The sequence below is a fragment of the Nannospalax galili genome, unplaced genomic scaffold (assembly GCF_000622305.1).
Source record: "Nannospalax galili isolate Female #2095 unplaced genomic scaffold, S.galili_v1.0 scaffold278, whole genome shotgun sequence".
NCBI lineage: Eukaryota > Metazoa > Chordata > Mammalia > Rodentia > Spalacidae > Nannospalax > Nannospalax galili.
In genome coordinates, this window is record NW_008347536.1 from 11,643,084 (window position 1) to 11,659,601 (window position 16,518).

A 16,518-nucleotide genomic window follows, 5' to 3' on the forward strand; every position below is an offset into this window, starting at 1 on the left:
CGGCGCGCGCTGAAGAACTCGGCGAAGACGTCGGGGTGGTGGCGGCCGGCCACGTGCAGCAGCTGGCAGCCCACGCGGCGGGGCAGCTCGTCCGCACCGCCCACGTAGAGCCGCGCGCCCAGGGCCAGCAGCGCCAGACACTGCTCCCGCTCCAGCGGCTGTCGCGCCGCCTCCAGCACGCGCCGCACCAACCCCTGCTTCACGCTCGCGGGGTACGACGAGGTCACCACGGCCTCCAGAATCTTGTCCATGATGGCTGCTCGCTGCAGGGACGGGGGAGGGGAGTGGACAGGGAGCAAGGTCACAGCATGCCCGACAGCTCTGTCCAGCTCCCTGTGATCCCTGGGTAGCCCCTGGAGATCGGGGGCGAGCCTGTTTTCTCACCTGTGAAATGGGACAAGGATATATCTTCAGAAACCTGGGAGAAAGCAGGTCTGACACCTGCCCAGCCCCGCAGCCACAGTTCTGGTGGCTGAGTGCCTTCTCCCTCGCTCTTCGGTCCTTCTGTCTCCTGGGGAAATGGGGTGGAACTGCCCAAAGGACAGACCAGGATCCTTTATTCTGCCTCACTTCCGTATCGCTCTTTTCCCAAATTCCCTACACCTTTGCAAACTCCACTTATTGGTGTGTGCTGTGCCGTTTGCCTGGCCCATCCTGTCTCTGAGCCCTGCCACCACCAGTCGTCAGGCAAACTTCTCTTCCTAAAAGCCTGACAAACCTGTCCTGGGTGAGCCCACCCCTGGCCCTCTGGGCATGAACCAGTCCCCTACTCTCCACTCCTACAACTGCCAATAGCCTTATGATGGCTGGTTTTGTTAATGTGACAGGATCTAGAATCACCTAGGAGACTGGCCTCTGGGGACAGCTGTAAGGGATTTTCTAGGTTAGGTTAGCCTCTGGGCATGCCTGTGGGGAATTATCGTGATTGGGTTAATTGAGATGGGAAGCCCTGCCTGCTGTGGAGGGCACCATTTCCTGGGTTGGCATCCTGGACCATCAAAAAGGAGAAAGTGAGTGGAGCAAAGACATTCATTACTATCCTCTTCCAGACTGCCGATGCAGGGACCAGCTGCTTCAAGAGACTGCTGTCTTGTCTTCCCCACCATGATGGGTTATACCTCACACTGGGAGCCAAAATAAATCCTTTCTCTTTAAGTTGCAACAGGAAAAGATGCTAAGACACGCCTGCTCATCTACTGCAGCTGCCACCACTTGGTGGTAGGGAGGTCCCAGTGCCTTTCACTGGCACCCAGCATCTCCCCTCCATGCTCAGACCCTCACACCCAGCCTGGCCCTTCACACCCAGAGCTGCCGCTTCTCCGTCAGCCCTTGCTTGTTGACCACGTGTTCCCTCACTCCCTCTGCCACTGGGCCATTACGCATAATTCTCCCTCCCCTCCTTGCCTGATTAGCACTTCATCCCTCAGCTGAAACTTCTTCAATAAAGCCCCTGCCTGCCTGCCCTCCCTACCTGCTTCAAACCTGGCAGTTAAAAACTAAGACCATCCAGTCCCTCTCCTCCAGAGCACTTCTGATTACTTGACCGGGGTCAGCCTCCCCCACCATACTAAGCATGGTTCCTGAGATCAGGCTTTGTTCACCTCCCTAGCACCTAGCACATTGCCTAGCACAGTAGGAATGTGTTGGATGAGCAATGCGGAGTGACTGAGCTCCACCTTACTGGCCTGCAGGAAGGCTCTCCACTGTTCTCTGGAAACTTGCTCCACGCTGACCCTTTCTGACTCCTGAGTCTCATGCTGATTTTCATAGATACAGCTTGGTCACTTCTTACCCAACTCTGACCTCTGAGAAGGCAGGGCCATTACTTTGCTTCTGTGTTTAATCCTGCTCTAGGCAAGACCCAATATGACACAACATAGAGCAGATAATTCATTTATTGGCTCAATGAAAACTACTGAAGCCTCACACCTGTAGCTGTGTGAAGACAGGCCAGACATTCCCTGGACAATGGGCCAGAAAACTTGATTCAGAACCTGGGCTATTTTGGAACCCCAACTACATGTCAGGCTCTATGGAGAGGTGCCTTTCTGAGTCCTAGTCCTTGACTGTGACCAAAGTTCCATGCTGCATGTCTCCATGCCAGGGGCCCCTTTGTTTAGAAGTCTGTCTCATTAGGGTGTGAGCTTCCTGCGACAGGGACCAAGCTTACTTCTTAGTGGCTAGCATCTCTCACAAGTGGAGGGCTCTTCAGAGTTCAGTGGTTACAGGGTACACCATAGCCCAGAGCAGTGGCCCCAAATACTAGCCTTGCCTCAGAGCTCGGGTACCTTTAGCATCTTACTGTGGAATTTTACTTGTTTGGTGGTGCTGCGGATGGAAACTAGGGCCTCATGCACGGTAGGTAAGTACTCTAACAAAGGCTAAGCAACACCTCCGGCCTTTCTAGCTCTTAAACGTATCGCTTAGCCAGCTTTTCCATTCTGCCTCTTGTTTTTTACATATATTTTAAAATATTTTATTTATGTTTATATATTTATATTTATGTGTATGAGTGTATTGCCTGCATGTATGTGAGTACACCCGCGTGGTGCAATGCCACGGAGGTCAGAAGAGGGCTTCGGACTCCCCTGAAACTGGAGTTAAGGACAGTTCTTAGCCACCATGTGGGTGCTAGGAATCGAACCCAGGTCCTCTGCAAGAGCAGTCAGTGCTCTTAACTGCTGGGCCATCTCTCCAGCCCCTTGTTTTTTATATTTTTATCATTTGAAACATAAGTTTTGGTTGCTTGATATTTTTGTTGTTGAGACAGGGTCTCATGTGGTTCAGGCTGGCCTCATTAAACTCACTAAATAGTTAAGGCTGGTCTTGAACTCCAGATTCTCCTGCCGCCACCTCCCAAGTGCTGAACTTACAGGACTGAGCCACCATGTCTGGCTTCTTTTCTGTTGGTTTTGTTTTAGAGACAGGGTCTTACCACATATACCAGATGAGCCTCAAACTCATGGGTATCCTCCTGCCTCAGCCTCCTTCATGTTGGGATTATAGGTGTGAGCCACCACACCTGGCTTTCATTATTTTTTAAAATAACTTTATCTTGCCGGGCATGGTGGTGCATGCCTTTAATCCCAGTACTCGGGAGGCAGAGGCAGGTGGATCTCTGTGAGTTCAAGGCCAGCTGGGGCTACAGGGAGACCCTGTCTCAAAAAGACCAAAAAAAAAAAAAAAAAACTTAGGGAAAAAAAGACCAAATGCCCAGGTCTCTTGAACTAAGAAGTGGAGGAATGGTAGGTTAGATTAAGTGAGGCTTGTCTGGGATGCATTTTAGTTCTCAAAAAGATTATTTGTGCTCCTTGAGCCTCTTGCCCTTTTTTTTAAAATTTTTTGGTATTTTATGTGTATAAGTGTTTTGCCTGTGTAAGTGTACCTATGCACACAATGCCCTTAGAGGCCAGATTTCTTGGAAATGAAGTTACAGATGGTTGTCAGCCATCATGTGGGTGCTAGGAACCAAACCCAGGTCCTCTGCAAGACTAGCCACTCCCCTTAACCACTGACCCATCTTCTAGCCTCTCTCCTGCTGTTTTTTAATACTTTATTTATGTGTACAAGTGTATTGCCTGCAATGTAAGTGTACCAGTGTTGTGCAATGCCCATGGAGGTCAGAAGAGGGCATCGGATTCCCTGGAACTGGAGTTACAGATGGTTGTTAGCCACCATGTGGATGCTGGGAATCGAACCCAAGTCCTCTCCAAGAGCAGTCAGTGCTCTTAACCACTGAGTCATCTCTCCAGCCCCTCTTCTGCTGTTTTTAACAGGCTATGAAAAGGAACATAAAGCCCTTAGCATGGTACCAGACATGAGGGGTTCTCAGCAAACATGAGGGGTTCCCACTTCATTGGAAGCAGTCTCATTAAGGAGGTGCCAACTTGGTGGTGGAGGCAGGTATCTGTAGAGAGGACCAGTCAGTGCAAAGCATCATCTCAAAAGCCCTTTACAGACTGGCCTCTAGGTTGCGTGGCTCAGTGAGAGAACACTCACTTAGCCCCATGGTTTGGTCCCCAGCACCACAAATGAAATTACAACAATAAAAATAGTCTCCCCACCTTGAGCCTTGGTCCTATGACAAGGCAGTTGCTGTGGTCAACCTCCTCTGCCTGCCTGTAGGCTAGTAGATGGGTCATGCTTTTAACCCAGGCTGCCAAGAAAGCCTGGTACTCAGGCTACTAAGAAGAAGCCTTAATCAATGAGATTTTGGCATCTAGTATAGAGGCCCAGGGGATAGGACAGGCACAAATGGAATTCTGGAGCCAGGTAAGGTTCTGGAAGAAGAAAAAAATAAAAATTAAAGCAGAAACAGAGAGACCTGCACAGTGTGACCTTGAGTAAGGCATATCCTTGGGTTTCTTTTCTCCTTTAAAAAATGGGGATAATGATATTCAATTAAAACACAGGAAACTGAGTGATCAAATGCTGGCGATTTCCTGCCAGTCTACCTAATACTACATCAGGTGGGCCAGGCCTGGCAGCTGAAGTCCAGTGGACCAGTACCACCCGGAGGCTCTAATCTCTAAGGCCAGCTTTCCTCAGTCTTTGGCCTGGCCACACCTCTCAAGCCTGCTAGCTGCCCCCACTCCTACGAAAGCAGTCAGGTCAGCTGTCACCATGGTTACCAGTAAATTCACTCGGTGACATCTTGGATGCATTCATGCAAATGGACTTCTGAGGTTTTGACCTTACCTGACACCATCAAAGGCCAGGGTAGGGGGACAGGAGTAGGGAAATAGGGAGAGACACATGGTCAGGGCAAGACAGAATCAGAACTTTCACTCTTCCCCTCAGGGAGAAAAGAGCAGGCCAGCAGCTCTCCTCTGGGGAGGCTGGGTTTCCCCACCAGATCCTGGATGAGACATCCACACAGCCTCTGGCTCAAAACAGCTGCTCTATGCCAGTGTCAGCAGTCCTCCTCCCTCAGCAGAGCCTGGGTTCATAGATGGACCCAGGTCTTCTGCTTAGGAATCACCAGGTCAGCTGAGGCAAGTTCCTTCCTGGCACCTCAGCCTTCTCACTGGAAAATGGGAGCTGCTCTGGGCCTGCCCCTCAGAGGGTTGGGACAAGGTATAAGAAATATGAGGGACAGTCAGTCATGAGTCTCATTGGTCCATTTGCTACAGACAGAAGACACAGACCCTGTCTGGGGAAGGAGGCAAGGACACACACTGATGACAGTGCTTCTCCAAGGAATTTCCTCCCCCAGACCTTAGTTGCAATATACTGTTTCCACTCTCCCCCAGGCTCCAGCCTCACCCAACATCAGCTCCTCTCTACTTGTTTTTTAAGAAAATATTTTATTTATTGTTTTTATGTGTGTATGCATGTATTACCTACATGTATGTATCACCCATGTCATGCAATGCCCTTGGAGGTCAGACGAGGGAGTCAAATTCCCCTGGAACTGGAGTTAGACGGACAGTTGTTAGCCACCATGTGGGTGCTGGGAATCAAACCCGGGTCCTCTATAAGAGCAGCCAGTGCCGTTAACTGCTGAGCCATCTCTCTACTTCTTGCCTGGACAAGTGCAGTACTCTATGAAGCTATCTCCTCATTCCCTCCTTTGAGCCATCTTCCACTAAAGGCACAAGTCCTGGAGCGGGTCATCTAGGCTTTGAATCTAGCCAGACGGCACCTTCATGGTGGTCTTGGTCATAAAGGAGCTCCTTCACTGCTCAGCCTCTGAATTCCAAATGGACGGTGATTGGCCACACACCCCATTCCCAGCAAGGTGGCCATTCCCAGCAAGCATTGTTGCTCCTACCCAAGCCCATAGCTCATACCCTGACCTGTCAGCAGGACAGCCTGGGAGTCCAGGCACACACTCAGCATGCTCCAGGGCACCCAGGAGAAGCACTCCCCCTCCCCCAGAAGACTGGAGCATTCATCTGTCCCTCAAGGATGACAGGTCTCTGCTGCTACTTGGAGAGCCTGGCTCATCTCTCTCACCCAATCCCCAGGGTGAGGTGTAGAAAGAGACAGAGAGAGACCTCTAGTGATTGGCTCCACCTTCAGCCTTGGGCCCCAGCTAGCCTTCATCACCTCTTCACTCTCTCCCTCTCCAACCCCATCAGAAGTGCCGTCAGATTAACCTCATTTCTGATAAGTTCTCTCCTGCCAGTCTGCTCAGAACCTTAAGGCCATCCACCCCCTCAGATAAGGCCCACACTCCCAAGCTTGGCATGGAGGCTGTCTGTGACACAAAACTGATAAGGGGTGTGTAGATGGGACTTTGAGAAGGGTTGTTGTTCTTTTTCTGATGCCTCCTCTGTGGGAAAGCCTTCTCTCTCTTCTCTCCTGGTGAATTCTGACTCATCTTGTGATGCCCAGCTCCCAGGCTTTCCTTGATCCTCCACAGAGCAAGTCTCTGTGCTTGGCCCCAAGGCCCTCTTGGCTCTTTCCATCATTCTGCAGTATAAACTGGCTGCAGCACTCTCCCTCCTGCCAGGCTAGGGTCTACCTCAGTAGGAAGCCAGTCCAATCTTGCTCTCTCTACACAGTGCCCAGGACAGGAATGTGCCCAGGCACTTGAAAGTGTGCCTACTGACTGAAGAAGGCCATGTGACATCAACATGAGCTAAAACCAAGGATGTGACTAGAAAAGTAGCTTCTAGGGACAGGCTTAACCTTGAGGGCAGTCCCTGCCCCTCCTCTGCCCAGGCCTGGTCTCTAATAGCCTCAACACTGAACATCAGCAAGACACCCACAGAGGCCCTTAGACTAGACTCAGAGAGGCCTTGGCCACTCCAGAAATGGTCCACACAAGTAAGGCAGAAAAGGCAAAGCACAACAAAGCCCTGCTCCTGGTTAGCCCCTGGGTCAGACGCTCACAGAACCTCCTCAGCTTGGTAGAGGGAGGGCCACTGCCCCTGCTCAGGTCTCCCAGGCCCTGCCCTACACTAGGGATGGAGGAATTCATTGGCTCCCCTCTCAGCCCATCACATTCAGCCTCCCCTGGGTGCCAGGGATGCCTGGGGGCACTTGCTCTCCCCTCACTCGGACTGGCAAGTGCCCCCCATCTCTGGCTCCTCAAGTCTCTGGGCAGCAGAATTTATCTAGGCTTTTTAGCTGTGTCTGAGCAAGGCAGCCCTCCTAAGGTTCCACCAGGGAGGCCTTGTCCCGCCACAAACTGCCTACTGGAAGGAAAGGGGCCAGGGCTTCACTGGGGACAGGCAAGTGCCTTGTTGGTGAATAGGATGTGAGAGGTAAGAAGAAGGCAGGGGCACGGTTTCCCCTCAGGGACAGCCACACTCACCCACCCCTACAGGACCACCCCTCACTAACCGCTGCTGACCCGGACCCTACCTTCCATTCCTGGCTTTCTGATTGGCTCTCCAATCTGTAAGAGTCGTTAGGGGCCCCAGACCCTGGATGCTGAGATAATCAGACGGCCTCCGACTCCTCAGTTTGTGCCCCACCTGGACCTCCCTCCCTCCCCACAAAAGACTGCCAGGCGTGTGTAATCTCAGTACTGAGAGGGCAGGAGCTGAAGCACCTCTATACTCAAGTGATGAAGGCGGAGGTGGAAGCCCAGAGAGGGGTAGTTACTTTCCCAAGGTCACACAGCAGAGGCCTAGGATGCACCCAGACCTCCCACCTCCCACCCTCGGGCTCTCAGAGCCTTGCCAAGTATGGGGTTCTCGAAATGTCAGGGTGCAGACACTCCCTGTCCCTTTCTACCCGCAGCCAACATCCACATCCAGAGCCCCCTTACCTCCCGGACCTCAGCCGGCCTTACCTCAGGGCCCGCTCCCGGGCGGGGCGCTCAGGCCAGGCTGGACTTAGGCTGGGCCAGGCTAGGTCAGGGCGGGTCCTCTGCTCCCCCACCCCAGGGAGGGGTCCCAGACCGCAGGGATGCTGCTGCCACGGCCAAGTCCACCCTTCCCACCCCGCTCCGCACAGCCCTGTACGGACCTTGGGAGCCCAACTCTGCAGCGCAGTGACGGGGCTGCGGGGCGAAGCGGGGGAGGGGCGAGGTGCGGGAACGGGGCGGAGCCAGAGCGGGGCCACCCCGAGGGCTGCCGCTTCGCCGCGTCCCCTTTAAGGCCAGGTGGCTTGTGAGCCCGCAGGGTGGGCCGGAGCGGGCGTCTTTTCGCAATGCCCCCTGGGAGTTGGAGTCCGCACGGGGTGCGCGGGACGGCGAGGAGCCCGGAGAGGACTACGAGTCCCAGGGGCCAACGCGCTGCCCGACCCGGCCGGCCCCTGCGCCGGCCCGGCCTCCGCCCCCTCCCCTCCTGGCGAAGCTGCGCTAGCTGCGGAGGGGTGGCTGTTGAGCGCGGGCAGGAGGTGGGTGCGGCGCGGCCCAAGCCGGGGGGCTCGGGACCCAGAGGCGACGCAACGTGGGCACCATCGGGGAACTTGTCCTGCCATGAAAGGTCATCTGTTCCAGCCTCGCCGTTCTCATCCGTGAAATGGGGTGGCGACGGGGGAGGGGCGCGTCTCGGAGAGAAGAGAGCCGAGGGGGCAGGGTTATAGAGGGGCGGGGCTGAGGGCGGGGCCCAGAGGATGCGAGGGTGCGAAGAGTTCAGATCCTGAGGGTCTCAGTGGGAGGAGCCTCTGGTGGGTGGGGCCATGGGCGGGATCGCTAGGTGACATGGAGTCCTGTCTGGTCCGAGGGGCGTTCGAGGCCTGGGTGCTGGGAGAGCCCAGGAGGCCTACCCAGGTTGGATGGGGTGGAGGAGCGCGGGCCGAGGCCACAAAAGATGGAAGGGACCCCTCCCAGCTCTAGGGAGCTCAGGGTACGCAGTTACAGTGTGTCTGGGCCTGTGGATGCACACAGCGCCATCCTTTCCTTCTAACTAGAAAAGAGCTAATCCCTGGAGCTCAGTGCGTCTGGAGCTCACGCGCGTCTCCTTCAACTCACATCCTACCGAAGCCCCATCATGTGCGGGAAGTAAAGTGACTCACCCCAAACCACTCAGGACGCCTTCAAGTGCCCTGCCTTTTTCCTGCATCCCCGGGGGACAGGTTTGGTCTGGGGTGGGTGGTGGGGAAGAAACAGAAGTTTTGGTACCTTGCCTTTCCGAGGTTGGGTCACAGGCCCAGAGTCCTCTCAGCTTTTCCCAGTGCCAGGCACGGGGGCAACCCTTCTATGGTACTGTGAGACGGGTGATTAGAAAGTTCTTTGTAAATTATTGTTGGGAGGATTGGGCCGCGGGAAGGGAATGCTTGAAAAGGGGTGTGGGTGTCTGAGGGACACCGCAAGATGAAGCAGGAGAGAGAGCAAAGATGGCTAAGGAAAATTCTGGAAAAGGATGGGGGATGGTTATTGGGAGTCTGCACCAGGTTGGGAAAAAAAAAAAAAACACCTGCAAGTAGGGAAATTCCACCTGCTCGGGTGGGTTTTCTTCCAGCCCACCTTACCCCCTATGATGAGCCATTCTCTCCAGGGTCCCTTGTGTTAACTGAGTCCACGAAGCATCTTTACTCTCCAACAAGGTAGGTCATGTGGAGCAGCCCTGTGGGCTCCTTAGAGATAGGGCAGGGCAAGATGACTAAGCAGTGTACCACATAGTAGGCCGCACTGTGAGCCAAAGTCCATATCCTGGGGATCTAACTGAATAGGGTTGGTGGGGACATCCCCAGTAGATTGGAATGCATATTACTCACAGTGAACATTATCATCCTTGAAATTTACCCAGTGTTTTGTCTACTGCGTTCCTTCGGCAGTCGGTAGCAGAAACCTTCCTTGCATGTTCTGCCCAGTGGTCACCTGGGCCTTGTCTTATGCCTTAGGTTCCAAATTGAAAATTCAAGAGCGTATTTCAAAAATAAAAGTTTTAAAAACCCTTTAAGCCGGGCATGGTGGCACATGCCTTTAATCCTAGCACTCAGAAGGCAGAGGAAGGCAGATCTCTTGAGTTTGAAGCCAGCCTGGTCTACATAGCAAATTACAAGCCAACCAGGGCTGTATAGTGAGACCCTGTCTCAGAAAGCCAAAAAAAGTTTGAAGAATGATGAAAATAGTCTGACTAAATGAGAAGTTTCTTCCCCTGCTTTGGTCCAGCTGGTTTCTGAGGGTAAAGGGGGGCTTCCTAGCCCAGCAAGCCTGGCACCTGTCTTTGTAAGCTGGTTGTGGTAAGGAGGGAGCTTAAAATGGTTTGAACTAAAGAAGAGGAAGGTCTGTGTTCCATCTGAAAGCTGAACGAGATTTTCCTTCACGTTCCTGGCAGAGGGCATGGCAGATGTCAACCTGCAGAGGAGGAAGAAGGCCTGTATAGCAGTATGCTTCACGTGTGAGATTAATGAAGGTCAGCTAGCCCAGACACAACTACTCAGTAAACTTTAACCCTTACTATTACAATTTCCATAACCACTATCATCTGCCTGGGTCTATACAGCTGGTAAGTGGCAGAGACCTGCTGGTTCTTTCTGCCTACACTCCACATACCTGCTGCAGAAATGGCTCTCAGTGTGAACACAGTAAGCCCACAGGAGATTCCTTCTTCTCAGCAGAGGACCCTAGGGTCCAGAGGAGGAGGAAGAAACAAGGGCTAAGCAGCCATGCTCTGGAAGCCTGGATCCCAGAACAGAAGCTGGGCAGGCTGTTCCTAACAGGTGGGTTCCATTCCCATGGTAGATGAGCCCATCTCCAGGGACCTCCCAGCTTTAAACTCTAAAACTCCTCCAAGCTTGGCCCATTTTAGCTTAGCTCTAGTTGACTTCCTCAACCTCCAGAAACAGCAACATCTAGAAAGCAAAATTATAAGTTTTTAATGTTTCTTAGTGGGAGTAATAACTAATCTGTAGTTTACTGAGACTAATTGTTTACTGGGGTCTGGCACTCTGGTAGAACTTCACATTTCTTGTTCTATACAGGAAATGCTCTTTTCTCCCCATGTTTCAAAATAAATTTAAAAAATTTTTTCCAGGCCCACAGAAAACTTCAAAATATAGCCTATATTCACCAATTCACACTTGGCCACCTTCAGTTTTGCACACAAGCACATTTCCTGCCAAGTACTTTAACTTAGAAGCCAGGCACAGTAGCATGTACCTGTAATCCCAGCTATTCAGGAAGCTGAGGTGGGAGGATCACCAGCCTGAGGACCCCAGCCCAGCCTGAGCAGGGCAGCACTGTACAGGCCTGGGGGGAGGGAGACAGAGAGAGAGAGAGAGAGAGAGAGAGAGAGAGAGAGAGAGAGAGAGAGAATGAATGAGAATATCAAGGAAATTTTTTTAGCCAGGTATCGTGGCACACGCCTGCCTGTGACCTGTGATCCCAGCACTTGGGAGACTAAAGCAGAAGACAGCTTCCAGGCAAGCATGGGGTACATACTACAACCCTATCCAAAGACAGAGAAAACTTGCTCCTAAATTCTTCAGTGTGTAGCCATCTCCCCATAGTGGCCTTCTCCTGCTTTCAGTATCATCTAATAAGCACTTGATACTAAAATTTTTCCAAATTGTCTCTCCCAAATCCTCTTCAGTTGTTGATTTTAAAGATCATACCCAGCTGGGTGTGGTGGTGCATGCCTGTACTCCCAGCACTTGGGAGACAGAGGCAGGCAGATCTCTTGAGTTCAAGGCCTGCCTGGTCTACATAGTGAGTTCCAGGCCAGCTGGGGCTACAGGGACACCCTGTCTCAGAAAGACCAAAAAAATAAAAAAAGGAATAAAGATCATATCCAGTCCAGATTCACATATTAACATTTACTAATATCTCTTTGAGCAACTCATTTAATCTGAAAGGAGCCATCCCACCTATGTATTTAATGCATTCATTTATCATTAGATTCTGGTTATGTTTCTGGCTTCTTGGCAATGTGTACTGCTGATTACATCACACCCAGAGGCAGATGATGTCAAGGGCCTTCTGTCCATGAAGCCATCTGATTAGTGGTTAACATTGTGGCAACCTGATGTCTCTACCATAAGCAGGAAAATATCTCGTAATTAATAAGTAAATCTGTGAAGCGATTCTCTAGGCTGGAGGAACTATGTATTCCTCCCACCCCACGTCCACCAGTGATCTTTGTCTGAATTGCAAATGGTATTTTTCTAACTACCATTCCTTCTACATTTATTAGTTGGTGTTCCTTTTGGGTAGAGGTTAAGACAGGATCTCAGGTAGCCCAGGCTGACTTGAAAGCCTAATCTTCCTACCTTTACCTCCCAAGTACTGGGATTACAAGCCTATACCTTTGTGATGGTTAGTGTTAACTGTTAACAGAATCTAGAATCACTTGGGAGATGGGCCTCTGGACATGCCTGCAGGAGGTTATCTTGACGATGTTAATGCCTGTGAGAAGACTCATCTTAGTTGTGTGTGGGACCATTCCCTGACTGGGACCCTGAACTGTATAAAAAGAGAAGGGAACTGAGCAGCAGCATTCACTGCTCAGAATCTCAGCTGTGGATGCAGTGTGACTGTTTTAGTGTGACGTGATGTTCTGCAAGCTCTTTCTGCCTTGACTTTCCCACCCAGGTGGACTACCTTAAACCAGGATCAAAAATAAACCCCTCCCTTAGGCTGTTTTGGTCTTGGTATTTTATCACAGCAACAGGAAAAGAAACTAAGACAGCCCAGGCAACCCACTTCACTGGTATTCCTTTTTATAGAGTAACATTTTCCTCTTTTTCATTCCCTATTCCCTGCCCACCCTTTTTTTTTTTTTCTTTTCGCAGTAACATTATGGACCATATTTAAAAATCCAATTGCTAAAATTTGTTATCATTATTTATTTGGTACTCCTCGAGGCCAGCTCCTGTATTCTTCTGGCATGACTTTACTAGTCTTTGATTGTTCTTTGCTTTCTGGCAACAAAGGATCTGTAGTCATCTGGAACTTTTCCTAACAACATCTAGGAGCCATGGGTTTCTCCAATTTCTCCAGGAACCCCTGGTTCCTTGTAGGAGATATCTAGGTCTGTGCAGGTATGCTCATAGATTGTAGGAGACTTCTGGACAAATAGCTTTTATCTAACCTGTAACCAAAAAGCTAATCTTACAGAAAAAAAAAAAAAACTAATCTTATGTTTCGAGGTCATTGAACACTATCTCAACTTGTTTATAATGTAAAAAGTTTACTAGATCTTGGGCTTCTCTTGTAACCTAAACATATAGTCTTAATCCCTCATGACCCTTCCTTGCCTTTGACTGACACAGAACAATGTATCTCTCTGTCTCTGTCTCTGTCTCTCTGTCTCTCTTTCTGTGTGTGTGTCTGTGTGTCTATTGTGGATATCAGGCAAGTACTGTAAGCAGTGACTATTCCTTGGACGCAACTAGAATTAGCCCATTTGTGCTGTTTAGGTCAGTAAGGATCTAGAGGGGACATCCTTTGATAGGACAGTTACTTCCTCTTTTCCTTCCCCATTTCATGATGGGTGTACGGTTTCAATAAAGAGAGAGCAAGGCCTTTGATTGAGAGCACAATTCTGGGAGAAATCTGAGTGAACAAGTTCTCAGAACATTTCGGGTCCCAACCTTGGTTGAAATGGATGCTGAGAGTCAGGCTGTTTTTGTTCAGGCATTGCTGCAATGTGGCACCACACCATCTCAACAGATTATTTATCATTTCTAAGCTCTGCGAGTGATCAAAGCTGAGAGGGGCGGGGAAAACAGCTGGTCCTCACTAAGAGTACACCAAGGGTTCTGCATCTCAGCCCTTAGTATTAATTTGGGGACAGCAACATGGGGATGTAGATCTGTGGTAGAACACTTGGCCTAGAATGTTCAGGGTTTGATCACTAGCACCATGATCAATAAATAAATATCTTTTGTCTTACTCTGAAGAGTATCACAGGTGCTGGGCATGGCGCACACCTTTAATCCTGGCACTGGGGAAGCAGAGGCAGGTGGATCTCTCTGAGTTTGAGGCCAGCCTGGACTACATACTGAGTGCCGGGCCAGCTGGGGCTACAGGAAGACCTTTTCTCAAAAAAAAAAAAGTGTCACAGGGCTTTATTCAAATTCTGTTTACTGTCCTTAATAAAATGCTGTAGCTTTTGTTGCCAGCCATAGTATGCAGACTTGAATCCTCCTTGGAATTCTAGCTCAGCTACCTCTAGCTCTGTGATCTTAAGTGGCTGTCTTCACTATTCTGGACTTATTTTTTTTAGAATTATAAAATTCTAAATATTGGAGTAATAATTACAATACCTCAAAGCACCACTGTGGCCTTAATGTTTCACATGGCTCAGGGCATGTCATAGGTCCTCATGAAATGTTTTATGTGTTGCTGCTTTATCCTTAGACATGCTGGGTTGCTGTTGAAGTAGAAAGGTTTTGACAGCTTGGTGGACCTGTTTTGTGTCAGCTGTGCAGGAGCTGTGGGTCATCCTAGGATTTGGGCCCCGGTTCTTAGATGTAAATAGGCAGAGCCCCAGTCTAGTATACACAGAGTGAGGCTGTGGGCATCTGTTGCTCCTGTTGCACATTAGGAGTCCTGTAGTGGAAGGAAAATGAACAGAGATGGCCAGGCATGGTGGCGCACACCTTTAATCCCAGCACTAGGGAGGCAGAGGTAGGTGGAGTCCTGTGATTTCAAGGTCGATCTGGTCTATATAGTGAGTTCCAGGTCAGCTGGAGCTACAGGATGACAAAGAAAAAAAGGGAAGGAGGGAGGGAGGGAGAGGGGGAGGGAGGGAAAAGGAACAGAGGTGTTGGCCTTGGTACAGATTCAGACCCCAGCTCTTCCAGTGACTAGGTATATGAACCTTGAGCCATCTCTTACCCTTTCTGAACCTCAGTTCCTCATTTGCAAATGGGAAAGGATGATAGTATTGCAGGAAAGACAACAAAAAATAACTTCCTTATATTAGATTCTTTGGATGAACTGCAAATTAAATTGATATAGAACAAATGAAGGAGAAACTCCGTTTTAATTAGTGTATGCACATTTGGGAGTCCCACAAGATAGAGAGTCACGGGATTGAAGTTTATACGGCACCCTGAGCTACAGAAAGGAAGGAAAGCATGGACTTTGAGAGTGGTGGAGGAAAGTTATGGGGGAGTGAGGGGAGGAAGTGTATGGTGAATGTTCAGCAGATAGGAGTCGGGTGACTATAGTTGTCTGGGAGCAGCTCTCCTTGGTACACCTTAGTACTGGAAGTTTCCTTGTAGATGCAAATTCTTGTAAGTGCATCATTTCAAAGCTACTCCTGTGTCTGTGCTTTCTCAAAATAACTAAAAACAATCAATATGCCAAAGGGGAGGTGGTGTATTAGACTATGTCAAAGTGTGGTTGTAAACATGGAGGAAAGTATTTAACACAACACAGTCATTCTCTGTACTTTTCTATATGTAGTTATTAAAAGTAGGTTTAAGGCCTGGGCCTAGTGGTCCATGCCTTTTATCCCAGCATTTTGGAGGTAGAGGCAGCCAGGTCTACACAAGTTCCAGGCCAATCAGGGCTACAGGGAGACTGTCTCAAACCAACAACAACAAAAAAGCAGGACTGGGGATATTGCTCACTAGTAGAGACTTTGTGTAACAGTCCCATCCTGGGTTTCATCTCCAACACTGCAAAAATAAATAATAAATAAATAAATAAGTAAATGCTGGGGGTATAATACGCTCAGTGATCAAATGTATGCCTAACATGCATGAGATCCTAAGTTGATCCCCAGCACCAAAATTAAAGAAATTAATAAAAAATAAGTCACTTGCTACCAGACGTCAATGCTGCTCACAACAGGCGGTAGCTGTTTTCTTGCCAAGCTGCGGCAGAGCTGTGTTTGAAAAGGCTGGTTCAAAAAGCTTCAAACTTCTTGAAGCTTCTGTTGCTGTTAGAGTCTGTCTGTCTGTAACCATGGGGATGGAACCCAGGACTTTGTGCATATTCAGCAAATGTTCCTGAGCTGTACAGTCTGGCCCTAAAAATAAAAAAATCACTTCCTGAACTCAGGTCCTCACACAGGCCAAGTAAGTGCTCTACCACTGAGCTATACACCCCTAGCCCCCCAAACTACTACTTTATTCTCACACCTTATTTTCTTTTTTCTTAAAGGAAAAATTTTTAATATTTTTATTTTATGTGTATGAGTGTATTGCCTACATGTATGTAAGTGTACCCATGTCATGCAGTGCCTATGGAGGTCAGAAGAGGCCATTGGATCCCCTGGAATTAGAGTTACAGATGGTTGTTAGCTGCCATGTGGGTGTTGGGATTTGAACCCAGATTCTCTGGAAGAGCAACCACTGAGCCATCTCTCCAGTTCCTCCCACCCCATGTTTTGAGGGGTTTTGAGACAGGGTCTGGAGAGATGGCTCAGCAGTTAGGAGCATATGCTGCTCTTCCAGAGAATCTGAGTTCGATTCTCAGCACCCCCAGCAGTCTGTAACTCCAGCATTGTACTCACATGCACAAACAAACCAACACAGGCACACAGGCACACACAACTAAAAATAATAATATAGGGCCGGCATGGTGGTGCACGCCTTTAATCCCAGCACTCGGGAGGCAGAGGCAGGCGGAGCTCTGTGGAGTTCAAGTCCAGCCTGGTCTACATAGTGAGTTCCAGGACAGCTGGGGCTACAGGGAGACCCTGTCTCAAAAAAGACCAA

The 16,518-nt window shown here is 49.8% G+C and overlaps 2 protein-coding genes across 10 annotated transcripts in view; one reads left to right on the top strand and one right to left on the bottom strand.

Annotated features, from left to right (window-relative positions):
* Usp35 (ubiquitin specific peptidase 35) overlaps window positions 1-8,026 on the bottom strand; it is a 27,525-nt gene extending 19,499 nt beyond the window's left edge. The window contains exons 1-3 of the mRNA XM_029568855.1: window positions 7,748-8,026; window positions 4,065-4,280; window positions 1-263 (exon numbers count right to left, since the gene is read on the bottom strand). Of these exons, the coding sequence (XP_029424715.1) occupies window positions 1-263; window positions 4,065-4,142 (341 nt within the window). The 5' untranslated portion in view covers window positions 4,143-4,280; window positions 7,748-8,026. The remainder of the gene's footprint in view (window positions 264-4,064; window positions 4,281-7,747) is intronic.
* Window positions 8,027-8,235: 209 nt separating this feature from the next.
* Kctd21 (potassium channel tetramerization domain containing 21) overlaps window positions 8,236-16,518 on the top strand; it is a 12,373-nt gene continuing 4,090 nt past the window's right edge. The window contains exons 1-3 of one of the 9 annotated variants that reach the window (XM_029568862.1): window positions 8,276-8,295; window positions 8,812-9,447; window positions 10,182-10,259. In XM_029568862.1, the coding sequence (XP_029424722.1) occupies window positions 10,254-10,259 (6 nt within the window). In that variant the 5' untranslated portion in view covers window positions 8,276-8,295; window positions 8,812-9,447; window positions 10,182-10,253. Of the gene's footprint in view, window positions 8,385-8,556; window positions 9,448-10,181; window positions 10,260-10,349; window positions 10,567-16,518 lie in introns of those variants that run through there. The other 8 variants (XM_029568863.1, XM_029568864.1, XM_029568860.1 and 5 more) reach the window with 8 other exon arrangements.